This window comes from Triplophysa rosa, linkage group LG5 (genome assembly GCF_024868665.1).
Source record: "Triplophysa rosa linkage group LG5, Trosa_1v2, whole genome shotgun sequence".
NCBI lineage: Eukaryota > Metazoa > Chordata > Actinopteri > Cypriniformes > Nemacheilidae > Triplophysa > Triplophysa rosa.
Genome location: NC_079894.1, coordinates 5,880,435 through 5,898,990, shown reverse-complemented (window position 1 = coordinate 5,898,990; position 18,556 = coordinate 5,880,435). Strand labels below are relative to the sequence as shown.

At 39.2% G+C, this 18,556-nt stretch overlaps 1 protein-coding gene, 1 long non-coding RNA gene and 1 gene segment (V, D, J or C); all 3 read right to left on the bottom strand.

Annotated features, from left to right (window-relative positions):
- Positions 1 to 1,620: 1,620 nt before the first annotated feature.
- On the bottom strand, positions 1,621 to 3,096 carry LOC130554420 (uncharacterized). Its single transcript, XR_008962980.1, has 3 exons — positions 2,919 to 3,096; positions 1,821 to 2,832; positions 1,621 to 1,731 (listed from the first exon to the last, which is right to left on the bottom strand). It is a non-coding gene; the product is annotated as an uncharacterized LOC130554420 (long non-coding RNA).
- Positions 3,097 to 9,423: 6,327 nt separating this feature from the next.
- Positions 9,424 to 10,013, bottom strand: LOC130554418 (Ig kappa chain V-VI region NQ6-8.3.1-like). The segment is given in 2 exon segments: positions 9,424 to 9,862; positions 9,946 to 10,013. Coding segments are annotated over 2 exon segments (366 nt in total).
- Positions 10,014 to 17,359: 7,346 nt separating this feature from the next.
- amph (amphiphysin) overlaps positions 17,360 to 18,556 on the bottom strand; it is a 28,243-nt gene continuing 27,046 nt past the window's right edge. For all 4 annotated transcript variants that reach the window (XM_057334035.1, XM_057334036.1, XM_057334037.1 and 1 more), the window contains one exon: positions 17,360 to 18,548. In XM_057334035.1, coding sequence (XP_057190018.1) covers positions 18,444 to 18,548 — 105 coding nt within the window. In that variant the 3' untranslated portion in view covers positions 17,360 to 18,443. The remainder of the gene's footprint in view (positions 18,549 to 18,556) is intronic.

The following is an 18,556-nucleotide window of genomic DNA, read 5'->3' as shown; positions in this document are numbered from 1 at the left end:
CCCCTTGCGGGGCAACAAACAATACAATGCGCTTTGTCATGCAATGTTTTGTCTTTAGGGATAAATAAAAACATATCAGATCTTACATACCATGAAAATATTACTGTTACTGTACTTATACAGCAGATGATTCAGTAAAATTGCATAGTTGTATTTGTGTAGCTGCTGAAAGTCATTCATTCAGATTCAGCAGCTGAATGATCTTTTTCAAGTTTGGTGCTTTTCAAAACAAAGTGATTTGATGCTCTCATTTCTGATTTTATTGACTCAAAACCAGCGTCATTCTTTGTGTCTCCATTACTGTTATCTGAGTACAGCATTCTCGTGAAGATTTCTCCATCTTTTGCTGATACCTGTAGCTCCAGCAGTCTGAAGGGAAAAAACAGTCTATAACGGCTAACTTCTCTTCTTCTTTGGTCAGCGAGATTTTGTGTTGCAGCTCAAAGGGCCTCTTTAAAACCAAATAGCAGAAACAATATGATGGAACATTATGTACGACGTAATGGTAATAAAAAATGTGTGATTTTATTTATTTTTATTACAAAGGACATGGCCACATTTTAGAATACCTTTGCTTATCAGATAAATACAGAGAGAAACAAATAACTTCATGTTAACATTATCTTATTGGAAAGAATTTGGTTTAATAAGGAAGTTGTAGTGTAGTTGAGTTTGCTCAGAGATTATACGTAACAAGATGTTGCAGACAGTTCTAGTACTATGGGGGAAATGCAATGCCCAATATGACCCACCTTTCAGTAAAATCAACCATCAATCCTTAAAGACTGATGATGTGTCGGGGGTACACTAGGTTTAAGAAACAGAATTTATGTGACAGTTGATGTCAGGTTTAATTGTTGGGGGTCTTATTGTGATGACAGGAAACATTTTATGAGTTAGTATTGTGATTCATGATACAAATGTGACAAACCATGAAACAATATAATCATTATTCAGGTAAAAAGCTTTTCAGTTAACTATTGTTGTACAGTCACCACTATTACTATAACTGGAAAGCTTTACAAAGCAATTTATCTGGATTTGTGTTATAGATCACAAACTAACTACTGTGTTTCAAAATGTTTCGTCTTTTGAAACTGCTGAAATATAACGAAACAGATGCTCATTATTGCTTTCAGTCTCCTGTACTTTTATTCCCTCTGTTAGGCCTGTCATTAGAATTCATGTAAGCATAAAGTCAAGAAAGTGACTTCATTTACAGTATAAAATAACTTTCCCCAACATTTCATGACCGTCAATCTAAATCCATCAAATCTTATGTTCATGTTGCATGCTTCTGTGTACATTAAACTGTTTGTGGTTGCTCTGTTCAGAGATTATCTGTCATTACTGTAATAACAGTTTTATTCTGGCTTCCTGTTGTGAGTTTCTCTTAAGGTTTTTGTATCTGATGTTATAGTTTTGTCTCACCGTGGTTGCCACCCCAGTATGCGCAGTAATACACACCGGCATGTTCCTTCTTTATTAAATTAAGTTTTATGTCATACGAATTTCTATTTTTCTCAGCTGCAAATTCTTTTGCTTCAATTGTGGGTACCCCTGAGTTACTGATGTAGAGAAGTCTTTTAAACGTGCCACCATCTTTCTTGTGGTACCAGTGGACATAATTACTGGCGCCCAGACCAGTTACCTCACATTTAAAGAACACTGTTTTCCGTATTGGTTTTATCCAGATCTTCTGGTTTTGTTTTATTGTCACACTGTCCACACCTGTGATTCAATAAACAGAAAATCAGTTGTTTTAAATGAGCAGTTACATTCATGTTACATTAGATTGATTCTGATGTAGGCCTACTTACCATAAATCATCAAGAGGATAACAGTGTATGCGAATATGAGCATATTTAGTTATGTAAGAGGATACACAGTATGCTTTATAAAAAGTCTTGTACTCCTCCTTACGCTGTTTTGCACAGTATGCAAATTGTTCATTTATACTTTTCTGATGTAATTTCCTGAGGCGGAGTTACTGTATAATAAATGCCAATGCATTTTCTTTATGTAGGTGATATTATTTGCACAAATGTAATGCTTAATGTTAACACTTTGTATATGATCTGTGTGACATAAACCATATCTCAACCGCTGGGTTGTTTCCACTCAAAGACTTGCTTGACTGACTGATTGATTGTACTGGATGGATGGATGGATGGATAATGACCCTGATGTAAAGCTCAAAATATTGATTGTATATAGAATTAAATAATTTTGGATCTGTGATGAACACATTTGCTACTTTAGTTCTTTTAAACATAATCTCGAGATGCTTTTGCAGTATTTACAGTATTTATTGTCATATTTCCACAACATTTCAGGACCATCGACCTAATCCTGTTTTCACTTTGCTTTTTGAAAACAGGCTTCTGGGTGAATTACATATTTTGTTCAGTAACCATCTGTTACATTAAACTGTTTGTGGTAGTTTTGCTCAGACATTATCTCTTGTTTGATTCTGGCTTACTGTTAGTTTCACTTAAGGTTTTTGTATCTGATGTATTAGTTTTGTGTCACTGTGGCTGGCATCCCAGCTTGCACAGTAATAAACACCGGCATGTTCCTTCTTTATTCCATTAATTTTTATTTCATATGAATTTCCATTTTTCTCAGCTGCAAATTCTTTTGCTTCAATGGTGGGAGACCCAGATTCACTGATGTAGAGAAATCTTTTAAGTGTGCCTCCATCTTTCTTGTGGTACCAGTGGACATAATTACCACTGTTCAGACCAGTTACTTTGCATATAAAGGACACTGATTTCCCAGTTGACTTTACCCAGACCTTCTTACTTTGTTCTAATGTCAAACCTTCCACACCTGTGATTTACAGTATGTTAGTAAAAATCAGTCATTTTAAAAGAACAGTTACATTCATGTTACATTAGCCTGATTCATGTACTTACTATAAATCAGAAAGAGGATAACAGCCGACGTGATTGTGAACATCTTTCACTCCTGTAAGAGGAAATTCAGCAAATGCTTTATGAAATTTCTTGTTCTCCTCCTCACACAGTTTTGCAACTATTTCTGAAATTGTTCATTTACACTTTGCTGATGTCATTTCCTGAGGTGGAGTTATAATAAATGCCAATGCCTTTTCCATACTGTATGTGACATTATTTGTACTTACACAGATATCAACAGTAAAAGTCAACGGTAAAAGTAACGCAGATGCTTATAAAAAATTTTTAATGAACCCACATTTGACTGTTATATCAAATGCCTGAAATGGATTGTCTTATAAATACTGTAAGTAATTTACACATTTGTGTTTTTATATCACCAATCACTGCTGGAAACGGTATGATTTGCGTGTCAAACAAACATGATTCTTATAGTATTAACTGAAAAGATCTTTAAAAGCAAATGAATAAAAAAATGAAAACGGCCTTTTGCATTGCTGCTCTGGCAGTGTGGACACAGTTCAGGAACTTTATCCTAAATTAATCTGTCAGTTAATGTGCAGTATCAGTATGTGAATACATTTTTCACTGTGGTTGCTTGTGTCCCAGTAGGCACTAAACTGCAGCATGACTCAGTTGTGTGTTGCTGTCATGGTTCCCTTCTGTTTCTCCCCGTGTTTTCCCCAATGACTTCACTTCCCACGATCCGTCACGCTCACGCACCTGTGTCTCATCTGTAATCCCCACACCTGCCCGTCATCAGCCTCATCAACAGGTCTATTTATACTCATTCTGTTTGCCCCATCGTTGGCCGGTATTGTTTAATGTCAGTGTTCGTGGTGCACGTGCTCCCCTTTGGATTAAATAAAAGATACCTTTTTGGATTATACTCCGTTGTCGTGAGCTTCTCTACACCAGCTACATGTGACAGTTGCTTATTTTCTGATTATAAAGATGTGTTTTGTTGTTATCTGACAATACAGTAGCACTGATATAGAGCATTCTTGACAGGGCTTTACCCTCTTTCTTTTGGTACCAGATATACTGTAGCTCCGAGACTGCAAATCATTCACTTTGCAGGGAAAATGAGACATTTTGCCCACTGCCTTAACCAAAACTTGTGTATTTTGTAATCAATTTCAAAAAATATGTTTGAGATGTGAAGCTCTATTTTATTCTTACAGTACACAGCCTTGTATACATAATTATCTTTGTGTATATACTGTATTTAGTGCTGCTCTACCGGTTTAATTAAAAGTGGTGGCAGCGTCAAGATGACCCTAATATTTGAAGCTCCCTAATGCCACCTAGTGGTGGCTGCGGTTTATTACAACACTAGTAATCTATGGTATGCCTACACTGAAAAAAGGTAAATATAATATATTGCTAAATGTTTATGTAGGAATTTACCGTGTTGATATTAAAAGCTGTTTTAAGGTTAACGGAAATGTTTAGCGATAACATTGTTGGATAATGTGCTGGCAGAAATGTACGTTTTCCGTTTAGTGTATCTAGTAAATACGTTTTAGGTTTCGTTTGAAAAACAATGTGCCTTAAACAACAGCATAGGCCTAATTTTCCTCCTCTTGAGGGTCAGCTGATGCCTCTCCAAACAAAACCCATTTGCTGATGTCAACAGGTTTTTGTCAAGATTTCCTCTCTCTGTTAACACTGTGGTTGTCTGAACTCCAGAGCGCACAGTAATACATCCCCGCATCTTCTAACGCTGCTGGGAAGGAGAGTGTCACTTGGTTTGCACCTTTAGATCCACGGAATCCATCGAATCCGGCCTCTTTTTTTGGTGTTTTGGACCCTGAATCGAAATACATGATCCTCTCGAGAGCTCCCCCTGATTTAGCTCTGTACAAGTGGATAGCATAGGATGTATCCACATTGCATCTTATCAAAGCTGTTCTACCCCTTTGTCTTATGATCTGACGATCAGGATACGTGATCTGTTGATTCATACATTCATCTACAAAAATAAGAGATACAACACAGCAAGTTTGTACGAGCAAATTTCATTCGAACAATGAATAGGGAATACTACAATCTCACCTATTAATATAATTACGAGGCAAAATATCACCATCCCATGCATTGTAACCCTGTGTCGTTCACAAACTTCATAAATTGTGAACAACATGTCAACAACATCAGCCGATCTAATGTTATTGACCATGGGGCTGTGCTGTGGCTTGTGACGTCATCGCCGAGAGCGCGTTCTTTCACACTGATCACTGAATAATGTCAGCTAGTTTCATAGTGGATCTCATGATTTTATATGGTCATTTTCATATGCATAAAAGTAAAAGGATTAAAAATATTTTAAGGTATTGATGGCTGAATTTGACATGCCAAATGACTGATAACATTAATTTAGGTGAAAAGTTAACAGTCATTTTTAAAACAGTTGTCTTTTGTGTTGGTATTTGGAAGTCTTCTGTAAATAACAAAATATAATTTTAATTCTATGCCTATAGAAACATTCGTGGTTCGTTTCATTTTCCCACCAAGGCACACAGGAATATGAATGGCATTTGAGTTTTTTTGCCTTCAATTTAGCTACCCTTCATGTTCTATCATATATCATATCAGATCAGATCATATCAGATCAGATCATACAATCTCTATGTTATGTGACTATATGCTTTAAAATAATATAATTTATTTTCTATACCTATTTGTATTTTTATTTCAAGTATGGGCCTGAATGTACTCTCACTGCATATTTTTTATTATAAACAATATTTAATGTAAAATACGGAAGCAGCGTCCTAAATCCTATCGGCTTACAGGTAAGAAACAGAATTTATGTCAGGTTTAATTGTTTGTGGTAAATGTGTTGTTTTATTGTGACCTTAGTTAGGTTTTTTTGCCTTTGCATGGATTTATGGACAGGACAGGGAAGGACAGGAAACTTTTTGGGAGAGAGAAAGGTGCCCCCCAAAATGCTTTAGAAATGTGGTTTATGATACAGATGTGACACACCATGAAACAAAATTTCCATAGAGGATTTTCGTGTAAAAAGCCATTCAGTTAACTACTGTTAAAGTAACTATTACTTATATACTACTATATATATTACTATAAGTAATGTAAAAGAAGTCCAAAGCAATTCATGTGGACATCTGCAGCTAATCAATAACTATAACTATTGTGTTTCAAAATGTTTAGTCTTTTTGAAAATTAAATTAGATGGATGCCCTTTATTGTGTATCTACAATCTACTACTATTATTCTCTCTGTAGGCCTGTAATAGGAATTCATGCACAAAGTCAACATTTCAGATCAAGATGTTTGTTACTTTAGGTTTGTCTCTCCAAACCTAATCATCAGTCATCAAAACCTACAAAACATACTGAGTGCACTCCTCATAAATGCTGTTATTGTATAATTGCTGCAGTATACCTTAAGCTGTTTGTGGTTGCTTTGTTCAGAGATTATCTGTCATAACAGTTTGATTCTGGTTTCCTGCTGCGAGTTTCTCTCAGGGTTTTTGTATCTGATGTTATAGTTTTGTCTCACCGTGGCTGCCATCCCAGTATGCACAGTAATACACACCGGCATGTTCCTTCTTTATTACACTAAGTTTTATGTCATACGAATTTCCATTTTTCTCAGCTGCAAATTCTTTTGCTTCAATGGTGGGAGACCCAGATTCACTGATGTAGAGAAGTCTTTTAAACGTGCCACCATCTTTCTTGTGGTACCAGTGGACATAATTACTAGCGCCCAGACCAGTTACCTCACATTTAAAGAACACTGTTTTCCCTATTGGTTTTATCCAGATCTTCTGGTTTTGTTTTATAGTCACACTGTCCACACCTGTGATTCAATAAACAGACAATCAGTCATTTAAAATGAGCAGTTACATTCATGTGAAGACTCTGAAGTACTTACCATAAATCATCAAGAAGATAACAGCAGACGGGACAGTGAACATGTTTCATTCAGTTATATAAGAGGATTTACAATATGCTTTATTACATTTCTTGTCCTTACAGTTTTGTACGGTCTTCAAATTTCTGATTTACACTTTGTTGATGTCATTTCCTGAGGTGGAGTTACTGTTAAATGCTGATGCCTCTTTCATTCTGTATGTGGTATTACTTGTACATCAATCAGGAAGCCAACAGTAAAAGTGACTAAGATTGTTATATCAGATGCTTAAACCTTTGTAAGAAATTTGTAAATCTGCCAACTTGGAACGATTTAGCACCACTTACTGGATATGACTGTCGGGTCAAACAAACTAGAAATATTGCATTTTTGTTATATATAAGGCTGTAGCTGGGTACAGTATACTGCATACATATGGAAAATGAGCTTTGAGAATCGTAGAGGTCATATTGTGTATATACTGTATATCCACATGATAAAACTAAATTATACCATCTAAATGACAATATACAGTAATTAATGTATAGTATAGTATGCTATCTTTTCAAAGTGTCGTCTGCCATGGCCTTATGTTGAGAAAAGGATCACCCCTTCTGTGATCTTGCTGATGAGCTGTGAATGGATGGGTGGATGGATAGTGATCAGTTCACACTCACAGTATATGATTGTATTATTATTAGAGATTAGAGATTGTTGCCTTTGTGTGTTTGAGGGAGGTCAGGGAAAATGAATAATTAATTACCTAATAAAATGAAAACACTCTGGGAACAGTTTTTTTGTTCTTTTTCGAGAGAAGAAAATGTAGGAAGGAGTTCCCACACACTAGAGCCGGAAGTTGCAGATAACGGATGAACTCTATTGGTTACATTCATTTAAACAAACAACACACGCTAAAGGAAATGATGACTCTATAACGATGATATTGTGATTTTTATTTGAGTTGGGATAATGGAATAAACACACCTGTATTTGTCAAACCAACGACAGTCATCACGATATCCTACACATTCATTTACAGTATTTCGTTGTCTGATTTCCACAACATTACATGACCATCAACCACGTTCACTTTATTTTTAGAAAACATGCTTTGGTTCTGGGTTGAATGACATATTTTTTGTCACATCTGTTACACTAAACTGTTTGTGGCTGCTTTGCAGACATTATCTCTTAATAACAATTAGATTCTGGCTTCCTGTTAGATTCTCTTAAGGTTTTTGTATCTGATGTATTAGTTTTGTGTCACTGTGGCTGCCATCGTATTCCCAGCTTGCACAGTAATAAACACCGGCATGTTCCTTCTTTATTCCATGCAGTTTTATTTCATATGAATTTCCATTTTTCTCAGCTGCAAATTCTTTTGCTTCAATGGTGGGAGACCCAGATTCACTGATGTAGAGAAGTCTTTTAAACGTGCCTCCATCTTTCTTGTGGTACCAGTGGACATAATCATCACTGTCCAGACCAGTTACTTTGCATATAAAGGACACTGATTTCCCAGTTGACTTTACCCAGACCTTCTTACTTTGTTCTAATGTCAAACCTTCCACACCTGTGATTTATGTTAGTAAAAATCAGTCGTTTTAATGAACAGTTACATTCATATTGATTCTGAAGTACTTACCGTAAATCAACGAAAGGAGAACAGCCGACACGATTGCAATCATCTTTCATTTAGTTATGTAAGATATACAATATGACATTTCTTGTACATGGTTTAGCAATTAATGATTGTTCATTTACACTTTGCTGATGTCATTTCCTGAGGTGGAGTTTTAATGCCTTCTCTATACAGCGTGTACAATTTTGTTCTTAAACAGAGGAAGTTAGCAGTAAAATAACTTTGATACCTAAAAAGGATTAAAAGAATTTAGCCTTTTTCACCACACTAATTTACAAGTTTTTTTGTCAGCTCAATAGCACCACTCACTGCTGAAAACGGTTTATGATCTGCATGTCAAACAAACTTTAGAACTACTGTTATATGATACGATATGAGATTCAAGATTTCTAAAAGTACAAAATATGATATCATACTTGTACCCCACTTTTGTAAGATGAATAGAATAGAATGTAAATGTACCTGGGATTTCTCAGAGGAGGACAATATAAATATTTTTTATACATTTATTATTCTGTTTTATTCTTACAGTACAGCCTTGTATGGGATTCAAATTTCCTGATGTCATTTCCTGAGATCGACTAACCCTCATAACCACATGTTAAGCACAATATATCGTTTTTTAGTTATAATTTTATCACTTAATCGTCACATTTTTAAATGACCCTCTGTACTTTTTAGTAATCACATCATCTGGAGTGTAATGGCTGCAAAATTTGTCCCGTCACCTTTATCAACGTTATTATTATTTATAACTTATTTTTATCTTTTTGTTTTGATTTGTTTTATTTTACTATTAAATGTACTATAGGGCTACTATAAATACTGTTCTTTTGATACTTGCAGGCTATGGTATGCCTACACTGAAAAATACGTAAATACAGATGTATAAAATTGTTGAATAATGTGCTCGAAGAAAATTACGTTATTCATTTTTACAGCGTGTATCTACAAGGTATCTTTTTAGACATATGTTAACATTTCAAGTTCAAGTTATATTTAAGTTCCTTAAACAACAGCTTTACAATTCAAAAATGACCCCCCCCCTTGAGGGGCTGCTGATATAGAACCTTTTCACTGAAGTCAAAAGGTTTTTGTTAAGATTTCCTCTCTCTGTTAACACTGTGGTTGTCTGAACTCCAGAGCGCACAGTAATACATCCCCGCATCTTCTAACGCGGCTGCGAAGGAGAGTGTCACTTGATTTCCACTTATAGATCCACTGAATCTTTCGAACTTGGCCTCTTTATTTGATGTTTTGGACTCGAAATACATGATCCTCTCGAGAGCTCCCCCTGATTTAGCTCTGTACAAGTGGATAACATTGGACGTATCCACATTGCATCTCATCCTAACTGTTCTACCCCTTTGTCTTATGATCTGACTATCAGGATACGTGATCTGTTGATTCATACATTCATCTACAAAAATAAGAGATACAGCGTCAACATGTGTACACAATTGCATGTGAACAATGACTGTAAAGGGAATACTGCAATCTCACCAATTAATACAAATAAGATCCAAAAAATCAACATCCCAGGCATTGTGGCACGAAACCGTGTGTCGTTCAGAAACTTGATAAATTGTGAGCAACATCAGCCGATCCGATGGTATTGATCATGGGACTTGCTGTGGCTTGTGACGTCATCTCCCCAAGAGCGTATTTCACAATGATCGCTGAATATTATTTAAAAAAAGCTTATAGGCTTTTCAATGTACTTAATTTGTACAATTTTTATTGCCTTTATGTCCTCTCCTTTTTTTACTGGTTTGTGTTTTGTTTTGAGGCATGCATGCACTGTAAAAAAATCCGTAAAAATAGGGCACAATAGGCTATACTTATTAATATGAAGGAATTTTCCATATTCATTTTTTTACAGTTGTTTTACCTGTATTTTAAATTTTGCACTGCATTGAATTACATTTTAGCATTAACGGAAATGTCCGTAAACTAAACGGATAACGTCGTTTACTACACTATACAAACATTACTACACTGTAAAAAAAATCTGTACATTGACAGTTAAATGACTGTATATTTTAACGGACATTTTCCGTACAACACGTGTTACAGGTGTTTTTCCGTTTATATACATTTTCGAATTGCATTATGGGACTGTGATCGCGCTTCCGACAACTTTTGATGGTCATGGACGTATAAGCACAGCCGTAACACAACATTTTACCCAAGTTTTTCCACTGGTAAGTACTCTTAATAAAATATTAACACGACAATTCAATTAAACGACTGCTTTATTACCATTATTACTGAACCGCCCATGTAAAGTACAACAGTGAATTTCGTTGGATATTGTTAACAAGAACCGATGTTTTATCAAGTACAAACTGAACTATGAGTGATTATTTGTAATACTTATTGGTTTTTACTTGTTTTTGCCTTCTCCTCATCAGTGAATATGCTATCTGTTAATTTACAGTTTATTTGTCAGTATTTTTAACCTGCTTGGTGCGCGGTAAGTAACGTCCCATCCCCCGCTGCACTGTGTGACAGACACGGTGAACTTCATCTCCGCTCTGTGTGTAAAAGGTATGTTTTTAATGGAAATATAAACTTACTGTTTTCTTTGTACTGTACAATTAACAAGGGCTAGCATTCAAAGGTAAGTTAGTGATATTGTATAGTTTGGTTGACAGTTATCGTGGTGTATTTCAAATGAATTTACAATGAACGCTATTTTAAACTTAGCATCTGGCCGTCTGTTTCTGTTTGCATATTAATAACTTATTTTATATTATATATAACGTTATATGCATCTATACAGTAGACACTGTGTAACGCTATATGGGGAATATACACACATGTAAGGTTAATATACATCCAGACGGTTATAACAAAAAACCTGACAGGATGATGATCAGACATCGACGCGAAGCGGGGGCGAGTGGGTTTTTTTATGCAACAACCACCGCAGGTAAGTTTACTTTAGTAAGGTTACGGTTATCCCGCTTAGACTGATTTCACGCCACGGCCATGTTGAAATCGAAAGCGAGGCAGAGGTGGGAAGAAAATCGGAAAGACCGATATCTGAAAGCGGGGTAAAGTTAGTTTTGTTTTCGATATTCCCGACACATTCAGCGATTAAACGCCAATACCTCCACAACGACTTGCCCTTCTAATATCGTAATATAATTACCGCTAATAGGACAAGGCTGATAATGTTTCACAACCTTCTTTTATATTGTTTTCGCTCGATGTGACAAACACTGCCCCGCTAAAGCCGTCGCAATGTGCATTTAGCCGGGAGACCTCGCTCTTTGCGGAGCTGTGAGTAAGGGACCGTAGGAAAAGTGCAAGTTTTCTTCGTTTAGTATCTAGCCCGGTGGGTATTTTTTAATAGCTTTTTTGTTACAGTGTATAAAGACATGAGACCAGTGTCGTTCTGTAGAGGGGGACAGTAGGCATATTTAACAACCTTTCTTTTTACCCCTACTGGTGCATAAGGGAATTGCACGTCCAAAAATAACTTTCTTTTTGTAATAGCTTTGTCCAGCAGGTAGACAGACCTATACAACCAGGGTCATTCAACAGAGGGGGACAGTGGGCATCTTTCACAACCTCTCTTTTTACCCCTACTGGTGCATAAGGGAATTGCACGTCCAAAAATAACTTTCTTTTTGTAATAGCTTTGTCCAGTGTTTTAATGGTATACCTACAATAAATAANACGAGGGTAAGACCGACCCAACGGTAATGCAGGAACTCCGTATCGCCACCGATCTCGCTCTACGGGCGACTAAGGTGACGGCACGGGCCTTGGGTCGGGCGATGTCCACCATGGTGGTCCAAGAGAGGCACCTCTGGCTTAACCTTGCGCTAGATGCGGGACGTCGAGAAGGTTCGCTTTCTCACGCCCCCATCTCGCAGGGAGGGCTGTTTGGTGACACGTTGAGGATTTCTCTCAGCAGTTCTCGACGGTGAAGAAGCAGACGGAGGCAATCAGACACATCCTGCCCCGCCGTGACTCGGCCGCCGTCAGGCCTTCGAGATCCCGAGCGGCGTCTGCTTCCCAGCAGCCTCGGCCCTCTTCGACTCCGGTTCCGGCTCCAGTGCCCCCTTCTCAGGCTGCCTCCCGGAAAAGGACGTCGAAGAGGAAACCGCCTCCCCAGTCAGCAGCGTCGCGGAAGCAGAAGTGGCCCTGACGGAGAGACCCCAGGGAGATTGAGACTACCACCGGGCCCGATTCCAGCCACTCCATCGCTGGGTCGGATAGGGACGGTTCCTGCCCCGTCCTACCATCAGCTGGTCCCCCCTGGGGGGCAAGCGCCCACTTGCCTCACAAAAAGAGCTTCCTCTCTCTCTGGGTTTTCACAGCCTGTTCCCACCCTCTGGTCGACGGTGGACGGCAACTCGACATTGCGTCATCGGCGAAGCGCAATGTCGAGTATAAACACCAGCCTTCAGCACTCTCAGACAGACGTGCGTTGAGCTGGACAATCGCCAGGCAGGAAAAACAGCAGAGCCGATCTCCTCCCCGGGGGTCCTCCCCCGGCAAGTAGTCCGTACTGCTAGCCATTGAACCACCCTCCGCGGGGGCGATGAAGCAGATCAAACCTCTAGTCCCCCTGTCTCAGTATCTGGGAGCTTGGGCTCAGCTTCCCAGACTGTCAGGCTGGCTGAGGAAAACGATCCGTCTCGGCTACGCAATTCAGTTCGCTACACGTCCGCCCAAGTTCCGGGGCGTCCTTTTTACTCTCAGTCAGAGGCAGAGGATGCCCCGTACTTCGGAGCGGAGGTCGCCTCCCTTCTGGTGAAGGGAGCGATCGAGCCCGTCCCACCAGGCCGAGATGTTCAGCGGGTTCTACAGCCCGTACTTCATTGTCCCCAAGAAAGGCGGAGGAGTTGCGCCCTATCTTGGATCTGCGTGTTCTGAACAGGCACCTACACAAGCTGCCTTTCAGGATGGTCACAGCAGAAGCGCATCCTGAGCGTCCGTCAGGTGTCAGGATTGGTTCATGGCAATCGACCTGAAGGATGCCTACTTTCATGTCTCGATCCTCCCTCGACACCGGCCGTTCCTGCGGTTCGTGTTCGAGGGTCGGGCATATCAGTACAGGGTCCTCCCCTTCGGTCTGTCCCTGTCTCCACGGTCTTTAGCGAAGGTCGTGGAGCCGCCCTCCTTCCCCTCAGGGAAGAAGGTGTGCGGGTACTCAACTATCTCGACGACTGGCTCATCTCGGCTCACTCGCGAGATCTGTTGTGTACACACAGGGACCTGGTGCTCCGGCACCTAGATCGGTTGGGACTACAGGTCAACTGGGAAAAGAGCAAGCTCTCCCCCGCACAGAGCATCTCCTATCTCGGTATGGAACTCGACTCCGTCTCCATGACAGCCGACTGACTACAGAGCGCGCCCGGTCAGTGTTACACTGCCTGAAGCATTTCAGGCAGCCGAGCGGTCTCCCTGAAACAATTTCAGAGGCTCCTGGGGCACATGGCATCCTCGGCGGGGGGGTCCCCCTCGGGTTGATGCACATGCGACCGCTCCAACACTGGCTACAGAGTCGAGTTCCTTGGAGAGCGTGGCACACCGGCAGCAGGCGTATGGTCATCACGCCTTTCTGCCGGCAGCACCCTGACCCCTTGGTCGTCTATGGCCTTCCTACGGGAGGGGTCCCCCTAGGGCAGGTGTCAAGACACTCGTGGTAACGACGGATGCCTCCCTTCAGGGCTGGGGTGCTGTGTGCAAGGGCACGCACTGTCGGGGCGGTGGACGGGCCCCCGCCTGCGTTGGCATATCAACTGCCTAGAGTTGTGGGCTGTGCTACTTGCACTGAAGAGGTTCCAACCCTGGTTGTATAGGTCTGTCTACCTGCTGGACAAAGCTATTACAAAAAGAAAGTTATTTTTGGACGTGCAATTCCCTTATCCACCAGTAGGGGTAAAAAGAAAGCTTGTGAAAGTTGCCCACTGTCCCCCTCTGTTGAATGACCCAGGTTGTATGGATCCGTCTACCTGTTGGACAAAGCTATTACAAAAAAGAAAGTTATTTTTGGACGTGCATTCTCTTATCCACCAGTAGGGGTAAAAAGAGAGGTTGTGAAAGATGCCCACTGTCCCCCTCTGTTGAATGACCCTGGTTGTATAGGTCTGTCTACCTGCTGGACAAAGCTATTACAAAAAGAAAGTTATTTTTGGACGTGCAATTCCCTTATCCACCAGTAGGGGTAAAAAGAAAGTTGTGAAAGTTGCCCACTGTCCCCCTCTGTTGAATGACCCGGTTGTATAGGATCCGTCTACCTGTGGACAAAGCTATTACAAAAAGAAAGTTATTTTTGGACGTGCAATTCCCTTATCCACCAGTAGGGGTAAAAAGAGAGGTTGTGAAAGATGCCCACTGTCCCCCTCTGTTGAATGACCCTGGTTGTATAGGTCTGTCTACCTGCTGGACAAAGCTATTACAAAAAGAAAGTTATTTTTGGACGTGCAATTCCCTTTACCAGTAGGGGTAAAAAGAAGGTGTGAAAGATGCCCACTGTCCCCCTCTTTGAATGACCCTGGTTGTATGGTCTGTCTACCTGCTGGACAAAGCTATTACAAAAAGAAGTTATTTTTGGACGTGAATTCCCTTATCCACCAGTAGGGGTAAAAAGAAAGCTTGTGAAAGTTGCCCACTGCCCCTCTGTTGAATGACCCAGGTTGTATGGTCCGTCTTCATGTTGGACAAAGCTATTAAAAAAGAAAGTTATTTTTGGACGTGCAATTCCCTTATCCACCAGTAGGGGTAAAAAGAGAGGTTGTGAAAGATGCCCACTGTCCCCCTCTGTTGAATGACCCTGGTTGTATAGGTCTGTCTACCTGCTGGACAAAGCTATTACAAAAAGAAAGTTATTTTTGGACGTGCATTCCCTTATCCACCAGTAGGGGTAAAAAGAAAGCTTGTGAAATTGCCCACTGTCCCCCTCTGTTGAATGACCCAGGTTGTATGGATCCGTCTACCTGTGGACAAAGCTATTACAAAAGTTATTTGGACCTGCAGTTCCCTTTCCACCAGTAAGTAAAAGAGAGGTTGTGAAAGATCCCACTGTCCTCCTCTATTGAATGACCCTGGTTGATAGGTCTTCTACCTGCTGGACAAAGTATTACAAAAAGAAAGTTATATTGGACGTGCAATTCCCTTTTCACCAGTAGGGGTAAAAGGAGGTTGTGAAAGATGCCCACTGTCCCCTCTATTGAATGACCCTGGTGATAGGTCTGTCTACCTGTGGACAAAGCTATTACAAAAAGAAGTTATTTTTGGACTTGCATTCCCTTTTCCACCAGTAGGGTAAAAGAGAGGTTGTGAAAGTATGCCCACTGTCCCCTCTGATTGAATGACCCTGGTTGATAGGTCTTCTACCTGCTGGACAAAGTATTACAAAAAGAAAGTTATTTGGACGTGCAATTCCCTTTGCACCAGTAGGGGTAAAAAGAGAGGTTGTGAAAGATGCCCACTGTCCCCCTCTGTTGAATGACCCTGGTTGTATAGGTCTGTCTACCTTGGACAAAGCTATTAACAAAAAGAAAGTTATTTTTGGACGTGCAATTCCCTTATCACCAGTAGGGGTAAAAAGAGAGGTTGTGAAAGATGCCCACTGTCCCCCTCTGTTGAATGACCCTGGTTGTATAGGTCTGTCTACCTGCTGGACAAAGCTATTACAAAAAGAAAGTTATTTTTGGACGTGCAATTCCCTTATGCACCAGTAGGGGTAAAAAGAAAGTTGTAAATATGCCTCACTGTCCCCCTCTGTTGAATGACCCAGGTTGTATGGATCCGTCTACCTGTATAAAATGTCCACTTTTCTACTATAGGTATACCATTAAAACACAGAAAATAACTGTTTTCTTAATATACAAAACTTTTAAATAATAGAAAATGTTTAGTTTTTTTACAGTAGTTATACCATTAAAAACACAGAAAGTTTCTTGTTTTTTTACTGTGGGCACACTGTCAATTAACAGAAAATTTCCGTTTTTAATTACGGTAAAAAGTCTGTGTAATAAGCTGCCAGTACTTTTTCCTTTTTTTTACGGAATTTTTTTTTACAGTGTATACATTTTCCGTAATTTTTTACAGTGTGGCATTGTTCTTTTCTATCTTTATTTTCTCTCTTTATTAATTTTATTGTTTCTTAATGTCATGTTCTGATTATGAACTGCAATGTTCAATAAAAAAAACTGATTACGGAATATTAGTTTCATAGTGACTCTTATGATTTATATTTAGTTTAGTTAAAATCAGCCTTACATATCTCTATTAGATAATGTCTATTTATCGGACATATTTTTCTTTAAATTTGATTTCCTGGATAGCCTAATGCCTGCTTTTTTATTTATTAATTCGTATTTATTTATCTTAAACTTGTTTGTGTGGAAAACATGCAACATTTGCAAAGAAATTAATCATATTTTATCTTCTAAAACCTAATAACATTGTTTTTGTGAATTGTAATTTTTGTGTTTAGAAAATGTACTTGGCTTTGATACTTCATGCAATGCAATAAAACAGCAAGCATTCGAACATTTGAAATGGGATTTAATCGGCCTAATACGTACACGTAATCTTTCTTTCTCTAAAATGCTGATAATATGATACACGTATGTACGCGTTTGTAAACTCAAACCTTTTGTGAATGAAATAAATTACACACTGCTCATGTAGTTGGAACAATAAAACCGACAAATGTCTCCCCCTTGCGTGACTCGAGTGTCATTACACATTAAGCTGTAATAAATCGGTTAAAAAAACACTACATTTACATTTTACATTAATGCAATTGGGCAGACGCTTCAATCCAAAGCAATTTATAATGCATTAAGTTCATACATGTCTTTTCTTGGTATGCAAATGTGTGTGAATGTTGAAGTGATATTCCTGAAGATGAACCTCCAAACCTGAAAAGATGAACCAATGAACCTCGTAGGAACTATTCTTTATTCACTTTACAGTTAAATTAGCACAGATATGTACATCACAGAAATGCTCTACAGTGAGTAACAATACAAACACAAGAGTGATGCTGTTTTTATCTCAGAACCAAACAATAATGACAATGACTCTATCAACCAGTTACATATATTGCATATTTTTTCAATTTCCCATCTTTCCCACTCATCATCATTGGCTTAAAAAATATAAAGTTGAATCAATACTCTTCAAACATAAAACACCCTTCACAGATTAATATTTCCATGTCCGTTCAAGAATAAGTTTTGCATTTATGTAGTTTGGAGTATAATACATATACAGTATTGTTTGTAATTATAGGGAGCTACATTTTGTGTTTTGCAAAGCTGTATTTGCCAGGTGCTTCTCAGAACATTTATCATGCTGTAAAATCAACATTTCCATCAGGATTTCGATTAATTTGGCATTAACACTGAAAGTCCTGTCCATAAACAACGTCAATATCAAATATGCCCAATGCCACCACCATAGCCGCGCACGGCCAGCCGTGAAACTACAGAGAACACTAACAAATTGATGCAAGGTAACATTTATATCTGAAATATCTCAAAGAAAACACCTACGGCTCGTGTAACACTTAAAATGGTTAAATAGATCATATCACTACAAATTCTCATCAAATTGGCTGCAGGGCAACAAAGTCAATACAATACACTTGGTGCAGAGAGGTTGAAGTATTTTTTTGTCTTTAGAGGGAAAACTCTCACATTAGATCTTCTTTAAACAGACAGAGATTACATGAGGTCACCAGAGTTCCAACAAAGCACACATCAATTCGTTGGTGTTCACAGGTAAACAAACAGAAAAAGGGATAACTTGGTTTTGCGGTAAGGGTTGACCATACTATCACATCATGCTTGGATATTTTCTTTATGATCTGAGTAGTTATTGTATCTCCACTTGCTTCGTTAAGTTGATCATTTCCTCTTGTCTCATCTGATTGACAGCTGTCATCAGTACATCAGACTTCACGGGGGGCAGGTCTGCCTCAAATGTCCAGATCCACACGCCTGCTCACGACACACTGAGGATGTTTACTCCAGACGCAGTGTAAAGTTTTCAGGAAACAGTCCTTTGTGAGCCGAAGTGCCCAGCTGTGACCATTCGCTCTCTTTAATGCCAGTGAGCCACCCAGCATCCTAAAGAC